This window comes from Eubalaena glacialis, chromosome 2, assembly GCF_028564815.1.
Source record: "Eubalaena glacialis isolate mEubGla1 chromosome 2, mEubGla1.1.hap2.+ XY, whole genome shotgun sequence".
Taxonomy (NCBI): Eukaryota; Metazoa; Chordata; class Mammalia; order Artiodactyla; family Balaenidae; genus Eubalaena; species Eubalaena glacialis.
The window spans coordinates 160,931,130-160,956,767 of NC_083717.1; the positions used below are offsets into that span (position 1 = coordinate 160,931,130).

General features: G+C 34.8%; 1 protein-coding gene across 5 annotated transcripts in view; it reads left to right on the forward strand.

The window, feature by feature from the left end:
* PALS1 (protein associated with LIN7 1, MAGUK p55 family member) overlaps nucleotides 1-25,638 on the forward strand; it is a 102,324-nt gene that overhangs the window by 17,497 nt on the left and 59,189 nt on the right. For 2 of the 5 annotated variants that reach the window (XM_061180936.1, XM_061180937.1), the window contains exons 2-3: nucleotides 12,613-12,689; nucleotides 19,052-19,575. In XM_061180936.1, the coding sequence (XP_061036919.1) occupies nucleotides 19,209-19,575 (367 nt within the window). In that variant the 5' untranslated portion in view covers nucleotides 12,613-12,689; nucleotides 19,052-19,208. Of the gene's footprint in view, nucleotides 1-12,612; nucleotides 12,690-19,051; nucleotides 19,576-22,083; nucleotides 22,211-25,638 lie in introns of those variants that run through there. The other 3 variants (XM_061180934.1, XM_061180938.1, XM_061180939.1) reach the window with 3 other exon arrangements.

Consider the following 25,638-nt stretch of genomic DNA (forward strand, 5'->3'; position numbering starts at 1 on the left):
TCAATGACAAAGCAAATTCCTTTTTTTTTTAATGGCCAGTTGTTGAATTGTATACCAATAAGCCATCTAGGTAGAGGTTATCATCTACGAATTTGCTGACGTTTGGAGTATATTTTTTGTTCTCTAGTAAGCTATACATCACTTGAGGTCAAAATTTAGTATCTCTTACAATGTATTTTTAGAGACCTGCAACTTGTGACACATGTGTTTCAGGGAAAGTAATTGACTAAAGGATTGACACCTAAGATTAAAGGGGAAGGAGAAAATCTATATAAAATAGGCATAGAAATAGGCATCTAGAAGGCAAAACAATAGCCATGTGTTTGGTAATTAGGATTCTTTGAGTTTGTGATTATGCATTATTAATATGATGAAAGATGAACTTGACTTACTATATTGTAAAGTATTACTGGTCCCTTTTGGAATTTTTCTTAAAACTAATGTTCTTATTCCATTGGTAAACTGGTTTCCTCTCATTTTTAAATTAAAGATGTAATGTATGCATTTTTGTGTGGCAGAGGAAATCCTGACTTCCAAAGAGTCATGATCCTAAGGATTGCTTAAGTGCCTTATTTAGAAATGCTTATTTATTGTTGCATTGTTTATAAAATTGTTTAGGGCCTTGGGGATAATATTTTGATTCCTTTTCTTTGCCTGATGGTTCTAGAACTCTTGAAAGGACTTTGTTGCTTCTGCTAATTTTTATGTACTTTAAGAAGGTAGTTGTAATTTTAAAAGTTTCTACGTTTTTTTTCTTTCAAGAAAGTATTATCTGTGTGTTTTTTTCTCCCAAATTATGAAAGTAACACTTTTTTTGTCAATATTTTGTAAGATATCCAAATTGTACAGAAGACAGACCTGAGAGGTCTGTTATCCTTACTTTTCAGAGATAGTAAGTGAAAACAGTATTGCATATATTCTTCCAGATTTTTTGTTAATAACTTTATAAACGTATTTTTATGTCATTTATAAAAATGGGATGATATATAAGCACCATTTGGAAACCTAATTTATTCACTTGCCTTTGTTCCATGTTAGTTGATATAGGGCTTCATGGTCTAGTAACCACATTAAAAAATTTTGAAAGAAATGGGTGACATTCCTTTTCTTTTTTTTTTTTTTTTTTTTAGCTGCGCTGCGTGGCTTGCAGGATTTCAGTTTCCTGACCAGGGATTGAGCCCAGGCCATAGCAGTGAAAGCCTGAAATCCTAACCATTAGACCACCAGGGGACTCCCTTAATAGTATATTCTATTTAACACAATGTCTAAAAAAATTACCATCTCTACATGTATTAAATACAAAAAATAATGAGATGTTTTACATTCTTTTCCCCACACTGAGTCTTCAAAATCTAGTGTGTATTTTATACTGATGGCACATCTCAATTAGAATGATAAACTTTCATTGGAAATACTTGATCTGTATTTAGAGTTTTTAAAATTTACAGTTGAAAAAGTAGAGTAACATACCCCAATTTTTCCAAACATACTTTATAGGATAAATTTCTAGAAAAGGAATTGATAGTGAAGGTTTATTTAAAATTTTTGGTATATAGTTGCAAAATTGTCCTGTATAACATTGTACTGATTTATGTAAGAGTCAACAGTACATAATGTCTCTTTTCCTATATTGTTTCCAACACTGGACATGATTGGTCACTCACACAGACACACAAAAACCGTATACCAAAGTGAATATTTTTACATATTTATGCTACTTTTTTTTTCTTCCTACCTTAATTGGAAGAAGAAGGCCATTCTCACTATAAATGTTTCCTTGCAGAGAACAACAAAAAGGCAGAGCCAGAAGTCATGAGCAGCTGTGAGGAATTAAGGTAGGGGGCAAGGATGCAAAAGAATAACTCAAAGAGGATGTGATCTGCTCTAGTACCAAGTAAATCATGGTCTTAACAAATTTACCTCGTGTACCCTTTCTGAGGAAACTATTGAAGGTCTCTCAAAAAGAAGGGAGTCGATAAAGAGGAAAGAGGTGAGGAGAATTTATCAGGGTAAGGATGAACAAATGAAGATGACTTAGAGAATAAATTCAGACTGGAGCGTGTTTTTGTCAGATTCCATGCAGAAAACAGATGGCAAAATCAGCCTGAGTAATGGAAGACAGTTTAATCAATGGACCGTTCACAAAGGTGTGGGTTGGGTTAAGGGAGCTAACAAGGATGGTGAAGCACCCAGGGTTAGCAATAGCAGGCAGCCAGCTAAGCCTGGGCCTAAAAGGGCAAAGGTGGAAGTAGTTATTGGCATTTACAAGAGCTCCTGCTGTCGGAGAGGGGCCACTGGATGAGAACTGTGGCCTTAGAAGAACATACCGCCTACCAAACTACAGGAGGAAGTGAGGGGGCTGAAGAACCCAACCACTCTCTCCTCCTTTCCAACGGGTACTTCCCCCTGGCTGAACCCTGGGAAGCCAGAGGACAAGAGAACATGGGTAATACAGTCTGTAGAGGTCAGCCTTTTTGGATGTGGAGCTGATGGAGAAGGATGGTGAGTGGATCTGGGCAGAAAGAAAATAGCCAGTTTAGAACTGGAGAATGGAGGGCTCCAGAAAGGATGTCTAAAAAAAAAGAAAAAAAAGAAAGAAACCAATAGGATACCTGATTTGCTTGAGTATGTACATTAAAAAGTAAATTGAATCATCTACCAGAGAGTATGGGGATATATTAGTGACTTAACTAAAAAGTGAAATATAACTTATGGGCAGAGGGAAATGTGTAAATAAATGCTACAGCAGAGGCATAGATTAAGTATCCTAGAAGGGTAGGGTTGGTTGTGGATGGGAACAGGCAGAATTAAGGAAGATTTCATAAGACATTTAATGGAAGAGGAAAATTTTAACAGATAAAGAATTGAACATAAAGGACTTTTCCCCCAGGTATGAGGAAGAATAAGTCAAAGTTGCGGAGGAAAGAAATTACAGGGCTTGTACTGGAAATGGCAAGTACAGCTGACCCTTGAACAACTTGGGGCTTAGGGGCAACCCCTCTGCCCAGTCAAAAATCTGAGTATAATTTATAGTCTGCCCTCCATATCTGTGGATTCAACCAACCTCAGATCGTGTTATACTGTAGCATTTACTACTGAAAAAAATCTGCATATAAGTGGATCTGTGCGTTTCAAAGCCGTGTTGTTCAAGGGTCACCTTTAGTTTGGTATGGAAGATAGAGGAGGGAGAAATAAAGTGGGAAAAGTATTCTGGACAAAGTCAAGGGGAGCCATATTCCAGGCTAAGAAATTTGAAATGTGTTCTACAGAGTAGTTGTTAAGTGCCAGAGTCAAACAGACTTCAGTTTGATGCCCAGCTATGCCATTTAGCTTTTGACAATGGACAAGTTACTTATCTTTGCTAAATTACAGAATTGAGCAAGGAGATGGTTGTGAGGGTTAAATGCGATATTTCATACGAGGTGCTTAGCTCAGTGAATGAATGGTACCTAGTAAACCCTTGGTAAACAGTAGCTTAAGATGGGGGAAAGGCAACAGGAACTTTTGAAAAGGGATACTGTCATGATTGTACGTGTGCTTCAGGAAAGTTAATCTGGCAGTACTCTGTAAAATGTAAAATGATTGTCAGCTAGAGACACTGAGTTGGGGGTGACTATCAAGAAATTCATAGAAAAACCCATGAAAGAAAGAATGTGTATATGATTTAAGGTAGTAGTATGAGAAGAGAGAAGCTGAAGGAGGTATATGTGAGATATTATGGAAGGAGAATTGATGGGAGTTGGTATAATTAGTTATTAACATATTTAGATGTATTAAGGTTATAATTTTCAGTACTTAAATTTGACCCCAAGGGGATAGCTAATTTATCTAACAGGATCTGGTCTATTGTATTTTTATGGTATTCATTTTTCAAGCTATACATTAATATTTTATTATCAAAACAGTTGTCAAGACAGGACATTTGGCTCACTATGGCAGGACATACTGAAATTGGAACAATCCAGAGTAGAGAATAACATTTTTAAAATGTTACTGAGAAGTTGGGATGTTGGTAGCTTAGTTTCACTTTTTAAATAGGTTGGAAAATTCACTTGCATTTTCTACTATTTCTCCACTTGCCTACTTCTGCTGCTTGACTGAGTATTTAGAAACTGAGCAATAGATGTTATGCTGCCGCAATCTGGCACTATAGTAACTTTGTAGTCTCTTAACACATGTAACAGTGAAATTAATTACCAGATTAAACTTCATTTTATGAAGCACTCAGTTGAGGAGAAAAGATGAATTTTCTATAATCGTATTGTAAAGGTAAAAGAATGATGTAATTATGTGATTTTTGAAAGGAAGCCTGTAGTCAGTATGGTATTGTCTTACAGAAATATAGCTAACTTAGCACTATGGAGCCACATAAAGTTTCACTCATCTGGATTTTAGTTCCTATTCTAGTACTTCTAGCTCTGACTTAACGTGTAGTCCTTGCATATCTTCTGGAAAATGGGGATATCTGACCTGCTTGCCTTTCAGGGCACCTGTGGAGATCAAATGAGATAATGTGCTTGGATTACTGTGGAAACTGAAAAGCTTTACAAACGCAAGATGTAAATATGAAATCACTTACAAATTTTCATTTCTAGCCTTTGGTTCTCTGTCTAGCAGTTAACAGCCTGACAGAATTCCCACTTGAAATGCAATACTTCTAAAATGGAATTTATCGTCTTTCTAATCCTCCCCCTCCTCGCTCTCTCCCTTCCAGGGAGAGAAACTTTATTCTCTGAATTTTCCTATTTTAAGGTCCCATAATTTCTGCCAGGTTCAATTGTCATGCTCAGTATTTTAGAATTGTATTTGGTTCCTGGTTTCCGAAGCCTGTCAAATCATCCTTTGTTATCAGCATTGTTTGAAATTATCCCTTTTCCTTTCTTCTCCTATTTCCTTTATCCTCCCATGCATAAGTATTAAAACATTGTCTCTATTGGCTTCTCTACTTACATTTCCCCTAGTCAATTCTGGTTACAGTGTAGAGAAGATTTAACTTTCTAAAAAACCTTTTTTTGATTCTTTTAAAACTCAGAAACCCATAGTCTCCCATTGCTTGCAGGAGAAAATTCAAACAATTTAGCTTGCATTTAGAGTCAGTTCTGGCTTTATCTTCTATCTCTTACACTGGCTCTGTTCCTTATCAGAGACTGTTCTTGTTCTCCAACTAGGCCATATATATCGTTGATTGGTAGCAATATTACTGAAAAGCCATATTGCGAGTAATTTTATCCCACAAGTTTAAAAATCCGTTTCTAGTCAGTTTGAAAATGTTGTAAATTACCTTTTGTCTTAGTGCCTTTTTCAGAAGCTTTACTTAACATTTTGGATACATTTAATCTTTCATTACCAAGTTGTTGAAGGTGATAATGGGGCGGCTCAAGTAACCAACCATTTGATATCTTTGATACTGTTTGGCTTTTAACCAATTCCTACTATGAGTGTGTGGTCTTGAATATCTCCAAAGACCACCATATCTTCAATTTTGTGTTTGATAGAAGCAAATAGAGAATTTTCCCACTGAATTGAAAAAAAAAAAAACACAATACTTTTCACTGCAGAATATTACATAATATATAGGGAGCTTATTATCTGGTTAACAAAATGATTTCTTGTTCCTCCAACAGTTTTTTTTTTTTTAATTTATTTATTTATATTTATTTTTGGCTGCATTGGGTCTTCGTTGCTGCGCACGGGCTCTCTCTAGTTGCGGGGAGTGGGAGCTACTCTTCGTTGCAGTGCACGGGCTTCTCGTTGCTGTGGCTTCTCTTGTTGCGGAGCACGGGCTCTAGGTGCGCGGGCTTCAGTAGTTGTGGCGCACTGGCTTAGTTGCTCCGCGGCATGTGGGATCTTCCCAGACCAGGGATCGAACCTGTGTCCCCTGCATTGGCAGGCGGATTCTTAGCCACTGCGCCACCAGGGAAGTCCCCTCCAACAGTTCTTAATATTGCAAGGTACTACTATAACAGGATACTATCCAGATTTGTAAAGGAACATGGTGCATGATTGTTCATTATGTAGTCCCGTCGGTCCCTGGGAATAATTACGGCCAAAGCTAAGTTTTAGGCATAAAAAAGCAAGAGGGGGCTATTACGTATTTGGATCTGCAAGTGTGTTTTTCATAGAAGTTCATTGGTTAAAAGAGAGACTCTCTATGGACAAAGTGAAGGAAGGTTCAAAACGCTAAACTGAGAATAATCAATAGAAGTTTTCTTTCTTTCCTCTTCGTATTGGATAAGACTAGATAAAAGTAATAGCAGGAGTGAAGAGCTTCTATTCTGAAGTCATACAGACTTGGTATGAGTCTTGGCTCTGTCATTTAGATTTATGACCTTGGGAAGCAACTTAACCTCTTCATACTAGTTTTCCACATCTGTAAACTTGAGGATAACTTTGAGGAGTTGGAAGGATTGAATGTGAATAATATATGTGAAATTTTTGGCACCCTGCCTGGCAAGAAGTGCTACTGCTTTTACTTCCATTAATACTAACCGCTATCACCATCACTGCTACTCAAAACCATTTATATAATCGTTCTACTTTTGTCCTCTGTAAAATACCACATAAGGATGTTGTAAGGATTATATGATACAAAGGACTTGAAACCATATACATAAAAGTGCACATTACAGCTGTTGAATATTTATGTTGAGGTGCTCTTTGGGCAAAATACTTTGCTTCTTTAAATCTGTCTTCCCTTTTGTCATTGGGGATAACAGTAGTACTTAAACTTGTAGAACTGTTTGAGGATTAACTGTATAAAGTTTGGTAACCCAATGTTCAGGACACAGAGAGAATCAGTAAATAATACTAGCTTGACCATTAAATGTTTTGTCTAAACACTTGTTTAGTCTTGTTTGCGCCACTCTTAATGTAAATATCATTTTATATGCATGTTTAGTCTCTGGCCAGATGGTAATCATTTGATGCCGGTGTGGGGTGGGGGGGAGTGTATCATATGCTGGAATATGGTATTGAAATTGTATTTGCTTTCCCACTCAGGTTCTGGTATGCAATACAGGGCAATTTATTTGGCAGTAGTTTTTATTCCATTTACTCTGTTGCTATTCTGTTGGCGATCGTTACCTTGTTGAATTTCTAGATTTATTGAGCTCTGCCACTTTGTCAAGTGACTTAAATTTTTCTGGACCTTACTTTATGATTTGTAAAGTAAGAGTAATTCATGAGATTAAAGGTTTTATTATTTAAACATTTAAGTTAGCAGAACTTTTATTCCTTGAACCTTAAAAAGAATGACAAAAATGAGCTTCTGCTCTTTCCATCCTCTGCCAAGATGACTCTTGAAATAAATCCTTTCCTGAACATTTTGAAAAACACTAGATGATATTTAAGCATCTCTCAGCCTCAGTTTATTTGGAAACCAACAGTACTGTACTTGAAAAAGAGTTGAAACACAATCAGTGAAAATAATCTAACAATCAGTGAAAATAATCTAAGTGGTTATTAGCAAGGGAGTTTGACTGTTTAAAGTTTTGTCTTGGAAGTGTGAGAAGCTTATTGAAAATTATTGAATGAGTGAATGCCTCAATTTTGGGTTAGTGATTGCTTGGTTTAACTCAGGGTCTCTCAACTTTGGCATTACTGACATATTTTGGACTGGATAATTCTTTGGGGGTGGGGACACTATCCTGTGCATGTTTAGCAACATTTCTGGCCTCTGCTAAGTAGATGCCAGTAGCACCCCTCAACCCAGTCCTGACAATAAAAAATATGTCTAGACATTGTCAAAATTCTCCTGGTGGGGACAGGTGGAAGGCAAAATCACCCTTGATGGAGAGCCACTGTAATTCAAAAATGTTTTAAAAAGAGTCAAGGTGATATTTATAAATAAATGTTTGATAAACTTTGGTAAATGAATATTTTAGGATATAGATGTTTAACAAATGATAAATGCAGCATTATTTTTCCAGCCATTTTTTCCATGTTGTCTTATTTTTATTTTTGTCTCAAGGCAATCGTATAGCCTAAAATTACAGGGTGAGAATAGGAACTTGAAAATTAAATCTTTCTGTTGCAGATGTTTTATATACAACTTTTGCCAGTTATGTTCAAAGCTGCTAAGTCTCTGAAAGTTTTCCTCTGAGAAAGATGTGTCTTCTAAGCTATTGACATTGCCTTATTGATATCCAGTTACATTAAGCAGGAATCATACCATTCTTTTTTTTTGTCTGTGAGAGCAGATGACTTATGTGGCTTTAAGTTATATGTTACCCCTACTTCCCTTTGAAATATTTACTCATTTGATTTCTACTTTGAGGATTTTTTTCAAATGAAGGAATTTTGCTTCCATTCTATACAAATTTATCTGACATAGTACATTCTAAATATATCAATAGTTTTAAAGCTGTGAGGATAGCAGTGGCTTCTTTGGAATGCAGTTATCTGGATGATAAATAAAGGTACATTCATCTGAAACCTAAACCATAAACTAAGTAGAATTTTAGAAATGCCATTATTATAGGACTTGTCAGAATGTTCCATTAAAAAATAAACCCAGGACATTTGCATTTGGTCTTTTTCTTAAGTTAAGGGGCTTGGTTTGTCAGTTGTATAAATCTGTTTTGCAGCTTAAAAAAATTTACATTGTTACCTATTGAATTCAGTTTACTTCAAATATATTATTTTTTATTTTAAAAATATAATGTTTAGTTTGCCATAAGGAATAATTGAAAAAACTAGTTTTTCAATTAAATCTTTGGTGAGTTTATATGTTTTTGCTTAAATTGTTGTCACTAGTAATTTCTGAGCTAGTACTTTTCATGACTAGCCCAAATACAGTTGACGCTTGAACAACATGGGTTTGAACTGTGCAGGTCCACATACAGGTGGATTTTTTTCAGTAGTAAATACTATAGTATTACAAGATTCATGGTTGGTTGAATCCATGAATGCAGAACTGCGGATATGCAGGAATCACCTATACAGAGAACTGCCTGTAGGTTATACATTTTCCACTGCACAGAGGGTTGGCGTCCCTCTACCCGTGTCGTTCAAGGGTCAACTCTATTTGAGTTTTGACTTGTATTTACTTAGTTTTAGATATAGCTAAATTTCTTCTCTGTGAAGATGATGTGTGGGGCATTCATTGTTGGAAACTAAAGTTTTTGCTTTGAGTTAAACATTTATTGAGTAAATAGGTTTTTTTTGTATGTGATGTCAGTATATGACTTGGTCTTTTTTTAAAATTGGTTTTGTTGAGATATAATTTACATGTAATAAGATGCAATTTTAAATGTGTAATTTAAAATCAGCTCAATAGGTGTAACTTACATTAAAATTCAGTAATTTTAAGTGTTCAATTTGATGAATTTTGAAAACAACTTTATCGAGGTATAATTTACATTCCATAAAATTCACATGTTTTACAGGTACAGTTTGAGTTTCATTAAATTTATATCGTGTAGATATCACTGAAATCTAGTTTCATTACACTTCCATCCTGTAAAAAAATTCCCTTGTCTCCTTTTGTAGCTAGTTTCTGCTCCCATCCCCAGCTCCAGGAAACCACCAAACTGCTTTCTCTAACAGCACTAATTTTGCCTTTCCTAGAAATTTCATACAAATGGAAATCATACAGTATGTACTCCTGTGTCTGGCATTATGTTTTTGAGGCCACCCATGTTGTTGCATATATCAGTAGTTCGTTTTTTTTTATTACTGAATAGTATTCCGTTTTTTTATTTATCCATTCACCAGCTGAAGGACATTTGAATAGTGTCCAATTTTAAGCTATCATTATTAATAATGCTTCTATGAATATTCCATATAAATCTTTGTGTTTTTTTACAAATAAAAATATGTATTTATTTCTCATATGGAATCAGTGGGTTATATCATAAGTGTATGTTTAACTTTTTAAGAAACTGTCAAACTGACTACCATTTCATGTTCTCACCCGTATTAGGGTTTCAGTTTCTCCACATCCTCTCCAAAGCTTAATATTGTCAGTCTTTTAAACTTTAGCCATTTTACTGTGTTTGTAATGGTATTTCATTGTGTTTTTTAACAGCCTTATTGAGTTATAATTCACATACCATGTACAATTCATCCATTTCAAGTGTACAATTCAGTAACTTTTAGTATATTCAGAACTGTGCGACCATTACCACAATCAATTTTAGAGTCTTTTCATCACCCCTCAAAAGAAACGTGTACCCCCCTTAGCCATAATCCCCCCACCCCACCCCATCAGCTCTAGGCAATCACTAATTTACTTTCTGTCTCTCTAGATTTGCCTATTCTGGATATTTCATAACTGGAATTATACAGTATGTGGTCCTTTGTGACTGGCTTCTTTCAATTCTATTTTTAAAGTTCGTCAGTGTTGTAGCATGTATCAGTATTTTCTTTTTATTGCCCAATAATATTTCATTTTGGATATACAACATTTTATTTATCGGTTGATGGACATTTGGATTTTTTTTTCCCACTTTTGGTATTAATGCTGCTGTAAACATTTTTGTACAAGGTTTTTGTTTGGACATATATTTCATTTCTCTTGGTTGTATACCTAGGAGTGGAATTGCTCTGTGTTTAGCCTTTTTGAGGAATTGCCAGACTATTTTACAGTGTGGCTGCACCATTTGACATTCCCAACAGAAGTGTATGAGAGTTTCAGTTTCTCCATATCCTTATCAGCACTTGTCTTTTTGATTCTAGCCATCCTAGTGGGTGTTGTGGTGTCTCATGGTTTTGATTTGTTTTTCTCTGATGGCTAATAATGTTGAATATCTTTTTATGCACCTATTTAATAAAGCCATTTGTATATTTTCTTTGGAGAACTGTCTATTCAGGTCCTCTTCCCACTTTAAAATCAGACTATTTGTCTTTTTATTATAGAGTTGTAAGCGTTTGTTACATATTCTACACACAAGTCTCCCATCAGATAAATGATTTGCAAACATTTTCTCCCATTGTGTGCATTGCCTCTTCACTTTCTTGATGGTGTCCTTTGAAGCACAAGGTTTTAAGTTTTGATCATGTCTAATTTATCTGTTTTCCTTTTGTTGCTTGTGCTTTTGATGTCCTGTCTTAAGAAACCATTGCGTAATCAAAGGTCATGAAGATTTATGCCTATGTTTTCTTCTAAGAGTTTTATAGAATTCTTACATGTGTGTTTTTGATTCATTTTTGAGTTAATTTTTGTATATGGTGTGAGGTAAGAGTGCAACCTAATTCTTTTGCATGTGGATGTCTGGATATCTAGTTGTCCTGGCACCATTTAAGAGACTTTTTTTCCCATTTAATTGTCTTGGCACCCTTGTTGATAATCAATTGCCTGTAAATGTTAGAGTTTATTTCTGGTCTCTTAATTCTATTCCATAGATTTTTGTCTATCCTTATGCTGGTATCTCATTGTGGTTTTAATTAGCATTTTTCCTAATGATTAATGGTGTTGAATATCTTTCCAAATGTTTATTTTTTGCCATTTGTATATCTTTGGTGGTCAAATTTCTTGCCTCTTTTTAACAATTGTATTATTTGACTTACTGAGTTGTAAGAGTATTTATAGTGAATATAAGTATTTTGCAAATATTTCTCCCTTTTTATAGCTTGCCTTTTCATTTTCTTAACAGTATCTTTTAGTGGCATATTCTGGGGTGGCTATTCTGCCACTTTTTCAGTGGATCCTAAAAACCTTGTGGTATCAACAGATCTTTGCAACTGATTGGATAATAAGGCTTGGGGAAGATCTTGGAGATAGTGCTATAATTAACAATAGTAGGGAAGAAGTTGAGGTCAGTTTGGGATATATTGAAATTGAGATTCTGGTGACATCCTTGTAAAAATGTACTTTCTGTTCCCTCAATCCGGAACCCTTTATTTCTGGATCTTCCCACAACTGAATTTTTTTTTTTTTTTTTTTTAATCATTCAAGTCTCAGCTTAAATATCATCTCCTACAATAGGCCTTCCCTGACCATCTTATCTAATGTTGCCCCTTCCAAACATCACTGTCTATTGTATAACCCTGTTTTACTTTCTTTATAATTCTTTCTCTGAATTCATCTTACTGTGTATTTGCTTTTTATTATCTTTTACCCTATCAGAATGTAATCTCCCATTAGGACAGGATCCTCTTCTATCTTGGTCTTCAATGTAGCATCAACTTTCCCCCCTCTGAATTAACTGTGGTTCTTGTCTGTCAGATTCTTTTTGAATCTTTTTGGATCCTAAACTTCTCATTTTCTTGACTTTATGAAACTATTTATAAGGTTTAAAATGGATCCAGAAGTTGTAGTTAAAACAAAGAAAAAAACCAAAAACTGCATTTTTGTTTGAGCCTAACCTAGAGATAAAAAAAAAGTCATTAAAAATAATCTACAAAAGGGTCTTGTGCTTTTTTTTAAAAGCTTTTAAGCCAGTTATGTTTACCTCTTTCTCATCATTGACTTCAGGTAATTTATATTGATTTTAATTGATGTTCATTAGAGATGGGTGTGTGTACATTTTTATTGCTTTATACTGAGAAATCCTAGTCATCTGCAAACAGAATTGGATATCATACTGAATTAACTTTTCTCTCTCATTCCCTCCCTCTAAAAGACACTACAGACTTTTACACTTGATTAATTGTCTCTTTTCTGTTTTACAGAGTAAGAAAGTTAGTCTGAGTTCTGTGAAAAATCAGAGAACTAAGGATAGTAGACAAGGACTTTCAATTTGCATAATGTAAGTTCTTTTCACTATTCTTGGCCTGAATTTTGTGTTAGCTGACAAAGCTGTTTCTATGGAAACAAATAGTGCAACTTCTTAGAATGTCAGAGGAATGCTGATCACTTAAAATGAGACTTACCAGCTGCTGGTCAAAGGGCATTACTCCTGGGAGAAGGGGAGGAAGGATGAATTGAAAAAAAAATCTAGAGCTCTAAATGCTAGTGTAGACCGACTGTGTTTATGCATATGAAGTATATGTTTTACATTTCCCTTTGCCTAAAAGTTAGGATACTGATTATATAGAAACTGGTCTTCCTGCTAACAGTTCATGTTTCCCAGCTCTCACACAAATGGTTTTGTTTCTTGGTGTGGAGTTTTCAGTGGGCCTATATCCCTCAGGCTATTTCAGGCCCCCCAGTCTCAATCATTTGTACTTATTGAAGCTTATTTAGCTTCTTTTTACCCCCTTCTTCTATATTCAGTTCACATAAGCAGAGTCCTTTCTCTCCGACTAGTTCAAAGTTAGCATTGAAATAGCTTTGGCCTGCAAGCCTGAAAATTCATTTTCTTCTTTTGTGGAATGTGTAAAGAATTTTGCTTTGTTTTTAAAATTTTTCTTTCTTTTTTTTTTCCTTGGGGGTGGTGGGTATAAGCTGGGACTTTGATTAGGATTTGAAATGTGGGCCTTTGAGGCATTTTTAAAACAATTTATTTATAATTAGAGGATTGAGATGAGAGGAATACTCTTAGGGCCAGCGGCTTGTAACTACATTATCTGCATAAGTCAGTCTTTTATTTACATATAAGGAGGTAATTCTCTAGTTCAGTCATTTACCAGCCTCCAAATTGTCAAACAAAGGACTGTAGGGTTTTTTTCCGAGAGTGACAGAGTAATTCCTTTGGACTGATTCTCTTTCATTGTTTATTGTTATGTGATGACTACATAAATGAGCTAGAATATTCATGGTTTGCCTGTTTAGAAATTACAATGATCTTTAATGCTAAAACTGTGGGACACAGCATAATGTTTCTTTGATTCTGGAGGAATCTGTCATGGACCTCATGAATTAACTTGTGAGCATTATGAAGTCTTTCGGAGTGTTGGTATGGTGAGATCATTATTTAACTGGGGTGATCTGGAAAAATTTCTTGAAGGAATAGTGATTTGTGGTAGATCTTGAAAGCAGAAGATGAAAGGAGAAGCAGTTCTTATTTCTTAGTTCGTAAGACATTTGGGCAGGAAGAGAAAGATATGGGATAGGCAGGCACAAATGAGGAAGCTAACTTAGAAGGCTTGTACAGGAAAGTAGTAAAAGATACAGTTAGAAAGTTTGGATTTACCTTGTGAGTTTGGACTCTATTCTCTAGGCAATATGAAAGCCATCAGATGTTCTGAACACAGGAGTAATTTGCTCATATGGTTAATTAGGCATTTATCCCTTAACTAGTTATCAGGGCTATAGAGATCAATAAGACAGATCCCTGCTGATTAGATCATTTACCTGTATGACGTATAATCACCTTGAAATTGTGTCTAAAACTAAACCCGTAATACCCTTTAATTTATCTCCCCTTCTATCTAATTCTCCTTCTCTTGAATTCTCCATCTTAGTTAATGACATTGCTGTCCACCTAGTGACCCAAAGATAGTGGCCATGAAGTCACACTGCCTGGGTTCATATTCTGAAGCCTCCAGTTTGCTTGGTCTTATACTAGGCAGTATCACGGATCCAGAGATGGGTCGGCATGGTTCCTGACTTCCAAGCGTTTCTAGTCTGGTGGGGCAGACAGACAGAGATACAAATAGCTGTAGTCGAGTTTGATCAGAGATGTGATAGGGATTGTGGGATTTCAGAGGAGGCACATATCCAGTTTGGGAAATTATGGAAATCCAGAGGAGGATGTATTTGAGCTGAGACTTAAAAGGAAAATAGGCAAGGATTAGATCCTAGGCAGTCTGGTTCTCTGGAGCCTGTACTCTTAAACATTGTGCGGTCTTGGGTAATTGGGTAGATATAGTGGCATTGATTAGAATTGAGAATGGAGGAAAAGGATCAAGGAGAATAGAGGGGATTAAAGGGAAATATGAGTTTAATTATGGACACATTAATTTCTAGATCTCTGTGAGACATTTTGGTAGATAAACTAATGGGCAGGGATCCTGTCTCTGTAGCCCTAGTACCTAGCCAGGGGTAAGTGCTCAACTAAATTTATGTTCAGATCACCCCTTTTTTCTAAATCTTTGACGGCTTTCTTACTGCCTTGAGATTAAGGACTTATATTTAAGACCTTTCATAAGTTGGACCCAGTCAAATTTTCTAGCCAGTATTCTCTTATACAAACTGACTGCTATGGTTCAACTAGCCTTGTTTGTACTTTTCCCATACCTTTTATTTTTCTGTCTTTAGTTCATATGGCCTCTTTCTTTTTCCTTCATCCTGTCTTCAAGGCCTACTTCAATCCCCATTCCTCATTTATAAAACAGGCATATTTGGACCTACTTTTAGAGTTTTAGTGAGGATTAAATGAGTGAATACTGTGTGAAGTGTTTGCAGTAGTGTCTGGCATAGAATTATGTGCTCAGTAAATGTTGTAGTTGTTGTTACCACTACTACTACTACTACTTCTACTGTTACTACTTCCTTCTCTTCTTTTTGCCCTGCTATATGAAATATAGACACCAAGTTTTAGGAATTCTGTAACCTACATGCTTCTTTAATATAACTTTTCTTCATTCTCACTATCTAAAATTAGTTCAGGACCCCAATTCTTTCTTTCTTTTATTTTTTTTTTCTGGCTGCATTGGATCTTCGTTGCTGCGTGCTGGTTTTCTCTAGTTGCGGCGAGCGGGGGCTACTCTTCCTTGTGGTGCACGGGCTTCTCACTGCGGTGGCTTCTCCTGCTGTGGAGCACGGGCTCTAGGCACATGGGCTTCAGTAGTTGTGGCACGTGGGCTCAGTAGTTGTGGCTCTTGGGCTCTAGAGCGCAGGCTCAGTAGTGTGGTGCATGTGCTTAGTTGCTCCGCGGCCTGTGGGATCTTCCCGGACCAGGGCTCGAACCCGTGTCCCCTGCATTGGCAGGCGGATTCTCAACCACTGCGCCACCAGGGAAGCCCAGGACCCCATTTCTTACAGTTGCCCTCAAACTGGTCTCATTGCCACCCTTCAGTCTATCCTCTAGTCTTCTACCAAAGTGATATTTCTCTTAAAGTGAGTGTGATCATGTTAGTCCCTGCTTTAAATCTTATGATGATTCTTACTACTTTCAGGATAAAGGTCAAAGTTTTCATCTGTTACTCTTCTCCATCTGGCCCCCTGCTTGCCTTTCTAGTTTTATCATTATTCATGTATGACATGCTCCCATCGTCCCATCCAGCCATTTTGCATTCCATTCTATCTTCTGCAAGTGCCATATTCTCACGTTCTTCCTTCCTTTTGGTCTTGTGTTTCCCTCTGCCTGGAACAGACTGTTCTATCTGGCTAATTTTTAGTTGTTTTTTGAAATACTGCTGGAAGAAATGCGTCCTTATGTTTTGAGGGTTTGCTATGACTTTATCACAGACTAAATTTTAGAGCCCATCTTCTGAATTTATAACATTTCTAAGTTCAGTTGAACAAATACTTAATGGACATTTCCTATATGACATGTATTGTGTTAAGTACAGGGAAGGTATAAAAATAAGACATGAATGACCCGTTTTTAACAAATTTAGAATCTAATGAGGAGAAATCAACTGGGAAGAATAATCATTCATTTTCTTTGCTGTCTCTCCCAGTGGACTATGAACACTCTAAGTGAGATGACCAAAATGGAGATTTAAGTGAATTAGTATCAGGTTGCAGAAATTTTTCTGAGGATAAAAGCCTAGATCCAGATAGACAAGCATGATTATAGTCCAAGCATGAGAACTCTGACTGAGATCACCTGGCCTAGTTTCTCTTGCATGATTGTAATTTCCACCCGCATGATTTAGTACAGTGAATATGGACACAATCTTATCATTTTTAAGCTAAGTTTTCATTTCAGATCATAATTTTTGTAGACTAGCATATATATAAATAAAAAATACTCATGATTAAATTTGATTTTTAATATCCCATAAATGTTGTAAATAGAGAAAGTTGAGAGTTTTAATTTTCTGGAAGTACATATACTCCTAAATTTTTAAAATTAAACTTAAACATAGCACTACAGTAACTCCTACATAAATTTCTGCTTACTTGTAATGAAAATATTAAATAAGATAAATTTGCATTTGCATATAATCAATATTATAAAACAAGAATTATCTAACATAATTTTTTTAATATTTAAATTTATTTGTTTTATTTTTGGCTGCGTTGGGTCTTCGTTGCTGTTCACGGGCTTTCTCTGGTTGCAGCGAGCGGGGGCTACTCTTTGTTGCGGTGCACGGGCTTCTCACTGCGTGGCTTCTCTTGTTGTGGAGCATGGGCTCTAGGCTCACGAGCTTCAGTAGTTGCAGCACGCAGGCTCAGTAGTTGTGGCTTATGGGCTCTAGAGCGCAGACTCAGTAGTTGTGGCGCACTGGCTTAGTTGCTCCGTGGGCATGTGGGATCTTCCCAGACCAGGGCTCGAACCCGTGTCCCCTGTGTTGGCAGGCGGATTCTTAACCACTGCGCCACCAGGGAAGTCCCTATCTAACATAATTCTAATAGCTCTCGTTTTAATGAAAAAGAAGGCAATTTAATGGTAAATAAGGTATTTCTATGTAGATCGCATAATTATAAAAAAACAGAGAGCTATAATTTGGATGGAAGACAGAAAAATCTACCAAAATTCTTGTGCAAATGTAATTCTAGTGGCTCATGTAGCTTGCATCTGTTTTCCTGATTATTGGTCTAGTGGTTTTCCTGGTAGTCTAGGTGGGTTTGTGTTAAGCAGTCTGTGACAAGATGTTTGCTTGAGAGAAGATTGGCTGGCATTAGGAATATTGTCTGAAAACTCAGCTTTTGCTTAGTTGGCATGTTCTCTAACCAACCTATTAACTGGAGTGCTACTCAACTCAAGGAGGTAGTAGGTTTATTATTGTAAATATTTTTAAAGTCTTGAGCAAAAGAAGACTAATTAGATTTAATGTGTGGGTTTGCACATATATAAACAATCTGCCTATTTATGCCTAAGAAATAGCTTGATGAAAAGCCATTGTCATCCAGTAAAATATTTTTCTTGTCTAAAATATGTTGAAGGATTTTTAAATTAGGAGAATCAAATTAATACTAAGAATTAATATAAGTATAAGTAGTTTTTAGTTCTAAAACTTTATCTCATTTAAAACTCAGAACAGGGGACTTCCCTGGTGGTCTGGTCGTTAAGACTTCGCCTTCCAGTGAAGGGGGTGCGGGTTCAATCCCTGGTTGGGGAGCTAAGATCCCACATGCCTCGTGGCCAAAAAAACCAAAACATAAAACAAGCAATATTGTAACAAATTCAATAAAAGACTTTAAAAATGGTCCACATCAAAAAAATCTTTAAAAAAAAAAACAAACTCAGAACAATTCTATGAATAAATTTTCCAAAGGAATCTAAGGTTCAGAGAGAGAAACTAGGCTTAAATCATAAAGCTAGAGGAAGTAGCAGAGCCAGAATTAAAATTCAGTCTTCCGGTCTCCAAGTCCAATATGTTCTTGTTTGCTGTATAGTGTGACTTTAAAACATTTTTGAGTGGTAACAGATACTACCGTTTTCTCTAAATGAATCCTCGTAAAGAATTAACCCTAATTCTTTTTTTACTGCCACCAGTTATAAAGACTGATAACTGACATAGTCTTTTTCTCACTTAAGGTAGTTTTATCCTGTAGATGCCTTAGCTGCTAATTAAAATCTCTTTTTCATTGGGTATCTTCTTCATCTCATAAACTCCTAAAGGTGAATTGTCTCCCACAGTGCTGCCTTTATGTCGAGTCAGCAACATGGCTTGCTGTATGCCAGGTTCTTTAGCAGTTAACTAGGAAGGGATTTCAATCTCATGTATATTAATTGAGCATAAAGGATTGTGTTGAGACAACTGTAAAGATGATTAAAATACCTTTACACCTTAAATATCTCATTTTCTACTAAACTAGTACCCAGAACCTTCTTATTTTCTTGCTGTGCTAAACTTTCTAATACATCATTTTTCTTAGCTGTAAAATTAAACAATATACTTGAGAGGGTACTTTTTTTTTTCTTGAAACACCTTGTTTTCCTCAGATCTATAAAATGAAAGGAAAATATTTAATCTATATAGCAAGATAATATTATATACTTATGAGATATTTTCTATATTGTGTAGAGATAGAGATTGGAAGTGGACTATGTAAAAAAATCTACTTTTATATTGTAATTCTTATACTTTTTTTCCCCATCTTTCCCCTTAGATTTCCTTCATGGATACATTTTCATAGCATTATTATGTGATGTGAGAAGTTTTTTTTTTTTTTTGAAGTAACATGGATTTTATACTACAGAATCAAGAGATTGGCTTTATAGGAAAAATTGAATTATAAAAAGTGGTACGGGTTTTTATAGATAACCATGACAACATCCCATATGAATGGGCATGTTACTGAGGAATCAGACAACGAAGTAAAAAATGTTGATCTTGCATCACCAGAGGAACATCAGAAGCACCGAGAGATGGCTGTTGACTGCCCTGGAGATTTGGGCACCAGGATGATGCCAGTACGTCGAAGTGCACAGTTGGAACGTATTCGGCAACAACAGGAGGACATGAGGCGTAGGCGAGAGGAAGAAGGGAAAAAACAAGAACTTGACCTTAATTCTTCCATGAGACTTAAGAAACTAGCCCAAATTCCTCCAAAAACTGGGATAGATAACCCTATATTTGATACAGAGGAAGGAATTATCTTAGAAAGTCCTCATTATGCTGTGAAAATATTAGGTAAGTAAAAACAGTAGAATAATAGAAAATGTTTTGCTTTTGTTTCTCTTGCCTTAACACAAATGTGTATAGGAAGGAGGAGGGATATAAGAGAATGTAAGTAATAGCAATTTGAATTCAGACCAAGATCAGTTCCTTTCTCGGAAAGGCCATATGACCATTGTTTTCTGTTAGCCATGTAGAGCTAAAGCACATATCCTAAATGTTCAGTCACTACAACATAATTTTTATATCTAATCTTTGAATTAAAAATTTCTGTATGAGGCCTAACTTTTAAAGCCTTGAAATTCACGTTTTATTTCACACTCAAACTTTTATATCAAAATTACTGAAAAGTAGTTTTCAGATTTTGAATTTCTGATTTCCTTAAGGTTTGTAAAATAGTAATAAAATTAATATATGTAGCTTAACATTGATTTGATTTTCTTTAATTAATGGCTGTTAATGAGAAGAACTGGTGCTATTCCTATGGCATAATACACATAAAACATGGCTTAAAAGTCCCTATACTAACTATTCCCAAATTTCATTTTGTGAAGAAAACAAAAAAACTAGTGCCATGAGATATTAATAGGTATAAATAAAAAAGAATTCTGTGATCAAATAAATTTTGAGAACACTGGGTTAAATAAGTTAAACAGCTTCTTATTACAGTACTTCTTGTAGCTTTAGAATCTAATAGGCATTATGAATCTATAAGAGAAATTGATGTCAAATGTGTTTCCAAACTTAAAATATTTCATAATTGAACTTACTGCCCTCTCTTCCTACACACACACAGGAGAGATTCCTGAACTAGTGTCAGTGGTATACATTAACTTGTGTTCCCTTAAAACCAGGCTAACTAAAAGGAAGTATTTTATTTCTTAGTGGTTTATTATTTATAGATGTGAAAAGAGAGACACTTCACTTTTCTATGGAAGGAGAGGGTTTTTGTTGTTGTTTTGCCATTTATTTAAGTGTCTATTGAATCCTGTACTAGATGCTGTAGCAAACAGCTTTCTGTTTAGTACCCACAGTAGTCCTGTTAACAGGGCTCTATAATATCCATTACAGAAAAAGAAATTGAACCTCAGTTAAATCACTTGTGTAAGACTCCATGCTAAGTGGTAGGGCCAAGTTTGAATTTGCCTAATCTGGATATGCAGTTGATGTACTGCAAAGAACAGAGGGTTTGTGTGGAGACTGATATCCAGCCTGCTCTTCACTCACTAGACCAGAGCTTTGGCTACCAAGAGTGGAACACCTTTTTCTGATTTACTCAAAGGTACCATATGTACTATCTCTCTGTATATAGTATACCATATATATTAAATCTATATATATAAAGGTACCATATATACTGTATATGGTATATACACAATATATACTAAATCTAGTCTAGAACAGTTTCTACTTTATCACAACATCTGCTTCTTTTCTTTGCTATACATTTACTAAGGATCCACATTTCTTGACAGAAAGCAGTGTGCATACTTCTCTGTGATTTAAGAAATCATAGGTGTGTTCAGTCATAGTGAAGTCTGCTAAATGCCTTCAGATGAAAGGCATTATAGTGAAAACAGAAAGATTACATATTTTTTAAAATACATTTATGTGAAGGAATTTTATGCTCTTTTTTCCTAAGAGTTTTGTTAGAGTAAAATTATTTCATTCCCAATTGCCTCTTATTGGCCTTCATCTCTTACCACTCCATTATTTTTTATTAAAATATTCTGTAAATATTCTCTGTGACTTGGAGAAAGCTTACATTGTAACATATCCAACCCAAGCCTGGATTGAGTCTTCTGGGTTTCTGTTTAAATTTCTTTAAGATTAATGTATTTGTCCATTTGCTTTAATTGAATCAGGCATAAAAGTCCATCTAATAGACAATATTTGTATAATCTCCATGAGGAAACAAATACAGCTTAAGCCAGATTCACTTAGGGAATTTTTATTTATTTTTTTACCTAACCACAGAAAATTGGAGACCATTTCTCTTAAATTTTTTGTTTTTTCCTATTTCTTTTTGTATGCTGCTTGGTTAATTTTTCTACAACTATAGATTAAAGCACAGATTTATTTTCTTCCAACTTGCAGTCCAGTGTGGTTTTAAAAATTATCTTTGTGCAATCTTTGAACGTAAGGCTGTTTTACAAATTTTATTTTAAAGTAATTTGAAATGTATTACCAGGTATCTGTAAGTCATTTCTTGGATAGGAGAATATTTCATATTTTGAGAAATAAGTGATAGATTTAATTTTAATACACTCAACACAAATGTGTTAAGTGTAGGAAACATGAAAAGTTATCGTAAGTTATAAGGTTGTTATTGTCAGTCAAATCTTCAGTTTTTGGATATACTCAGTTTTAAGTTTTCATTTTAAAATGAAGTATATAAGCTTTGTATCAGACATTTTTTTTTTCCTGTTTATAATTTGCTAACACATCAGACTACAACAGTACTCCCTTAAAGTTGTATGAGTCTCCCTGCCAGTGTTTTGATTAATACACACATGCCAGGAGACAACTTCCCAGCCTTTTTCACAGCCAGAAACAGCAACCTTGTTTTAAATGAGGGAAGGATGGGGCAACTGATTTATTTCTTTGAGAGGGAGCCTTCAGTTTCCAAATGATACATCATCATTTATCTGTGAGTAGAGGAAATTCTCCTTAAAGAATTGAAAATGTGATTGGAAAGGTTAGATACTTTATTTATCTGGGTGGTGGTTTTTAATGAACGTATTTATAAATTCGGCACTGTATAATAATAAAAATGCAGGGATGGAATTAATAGAAAATATTCAGAAAGGATAAACTGAATTTTCTTGTTTAAAAGCAGTTAGAATCTTATTGAAAATTAGAAAATAGTGATGTGGCAATTTCAAATGAATAATTAATATTAGTAGTATAAATTATAAGAATTTTGATATATTAGGGAGGCTTTCCTTAAAATTTGCACGAGTTATTCAAACTTGCTTTGCTACAAATAAAATATCATTGTCTTGTTCTCTTTCATAAGTAAAGCAAGATACCTTGTGAGAAAAATTCTGAGAAAAGAGCAGAATGCAGGTAGGATGAGGTAGAGTAGGATCATCTTCAGATGTCTTTAGATTATAGATTTCACTGTTTGATTGATTTTTATAGTCAAAGATAAGTAATTTTGGGCCAGGATTGTGGACAAGTAAATATAGTAGACAGAACATTTAAAGGGAATAAACTAGGAAACATTGCTATCTATCATAGATGTCACTGTATGATTATCACACTTTTGAAGAGACCTTAGGAAAGGCACACACACCCACCCATCACACAACCATGGTGAGCTATCTGTTTTGTGGCTATAAGGAGATTCTTGAAATTTGTGATTAGGGGCTTTCTGATTTACACCAGATGCTACTAGTGTTAAGAAAAAATAAAAAAGACACACCAATGGGAAGAAAACTAGAATGAATAAAATATTTTCATAATATTAATAATACCATGTTTCAGTCTTTATTAGTATCTACATAGTTTTTGCCAGGTGTCTCTGAATATTCAAACTTTTAAGTCAAGAGTATTCTTGTGTTTGATGTTATAAAATAAAATATTTCTTCCACATTTGTTTCTGATGTTATTTGACTTTTGATTGACCGTGGGAAATGCTGGAATTTTGCTGGATTGTGATAAACTTTTTTTAAGATTGGCTTTTAAAATAAAGTTTATCTAAAGACAACAAACAAAATTCCAGTGCCAATAAACCTTGAGTTCATATGTTTCTGAGAAGTTAATTATTCTTGCTATTAAATTTTTCCTCAACTGCTATAGATATTTCCAAACTTTATTAGCCATTCTTTGAGAAATTTTTTTTTTTCTGGAACTGAAATGGTTAGACCTATTGGTATGTTTAATGTTTAAAATGTTGAGACATTTGACGATTTTTTGATTTGTTCAGATTGCTAAAATTAGAACTAACCTAAAATAAAGATTAAAAAATTCATTAGAATATGTGTATAATCATGTAATGTTTGGTTATTAAATATGCATAATGCTACTGAAAAATAATTAACTGCTATACTATTTAGTCTGACACAGTGTCAAAACTTCATTCCACCTATTAAGTATTAATAGGTTTTAACTTTTTCCCCTTGCAAAGACTTGCATCATTATATGTTCAGAAATGCATGATATCATTGCATATTGGTACAGGGATGCCTGGAGTCAAATGTAGAGTTTAAATACTTTTTACCTTCACTTGCTATTGACCTTTGACAAGTTACTTAAGTTTCCTGAGGCTCAGTTTCTGTATTTTCTTGAGGACCAAGTGAAAACACATATATAAACATGTTGCACATTGTAAGTTTGACTAAAATTTAACTTTTGTAAGGACCAGAAGCTACCAGAGATCATCTAACCTTTTAGTCCATGAAATTAGTTTGTGGATCTTAACCAGTAATTTTTTATTTCATTTTTTAAAATAACAGCTTTACTATACCATAAAATTCACTCTTTTGAAGTGTACAATTCATGAGTTTTTAGTACATTCACAAGATTGTGCAGCCATCACCATTATATAGAGTGTTTCTATTACCTCAGAAAGAAACTCTGGACCCATAAGCATTCACTCTCTATTCTCTCCTACCCCTAACTCCTGACCACCCTAATCTACTTTCTGTGTATTTGTTTATTTGGGACATTTCATCTAACTGAATCATACAGTATGTGGCTTTTTGTGACTGGTTTCTTTTCACATAGCATAATGTCTTCAGGGTTCATCTGTGTTGTAGTATGAACCATTACTTCATTCCTTTTTATGGCTGAATAATATTCCACTGTATGGAAATACCATGTTTTGTTTATCCATTCATCTGTTGGTGGAATGTTTGGGTTGTTTCTACCTTTTAGCTATTGTGAATAGTGCTGTTACAAATATTCACATATAATTTTTTGTTTAAACATCTGTTTTCAATTCTTTGGAGTATATACCTAGGAGTGGAATTGCTGGATCAAATGGTAGTTGTGTTTTAACTTATTGAGGAACTGCCATATTTTCCCCAGTACCTGCACTATTTTACCTTTTCATCAGCAGCATGAGAGGGTTCTAGTTTCTGTACATTCTTGCTTCTATTTGTTATTATATCAATATGTCTTTTTAATTTTAGCCATCCTATCAACCAGTAATTTTTTTAAGAACTAGAAAAAAATAGAAGATATTAAGGTATATTATATTGCATGTAAATATTTATAAATTTTTATTTCAAATAGGGATGTATATACTGGGTTGAGAAATTTAAAAATACACATTTTTAATGGATCACTAACGAAAGTTTGAGAAATAATATCCAAGTCAAACCCATTCATTTTATAGAAAGGCCCAGAGACTTGAGCTGGATTTTCCAGTGATATATATTGCAGCTAATAAGTGATCCAAGCCATAACTAGGACCCAGGTATTCTGCCTTCAAATTTGGGTCTTTTTCTTGCTCACCAAACTCATTTAAGTTTTGTCCAGAGAAAAATCATGAAGCTTTTGTACTTGATTGAATAGTAGTCATTTCAATGATATTTTTCCATTGTCTTATATTTAGGGCTAAGGTTTTTGCTCTGCCATCTCTGTCAACTATCTTTGCTTGTATGCTTGTCTAGAATTTCTTTTTAATTTGTAACCCAATTTTTTAATGATTAATTACTGTTCAGGGTGTTTCATGAGCTTCTCGTTATTTTTAATAAATGCACTTTAACCTAGTCCACTGAAAACCAAAGCTCCGAGATCTGAATTTTATGTCCTTAAATTTAAAAAGAAAAAAAGAAAAAGGAAAGACAACCCATCCCTACTTAAGCAAAGATTTCCTAAATGAACATTCGAATTTCGATTCAGTGGATAGATGTACTGGAAACTGGTATAATCTCCTCATACTCAATACTATTAAGTTCCTCATCTGAATAGTCAATTTGACTGTACAGTTTAGGGGAAAAGAAGAAGTCTTTAAAAGTTTTCAGGAAAAAGTCATGAAGTTGGTTGAAATATAGAAATTTCTGAGGATAGGTTAAAAGAATTGGTATTATTTAAACAATGAAATGGAAGAATATTAATGCTAGAATA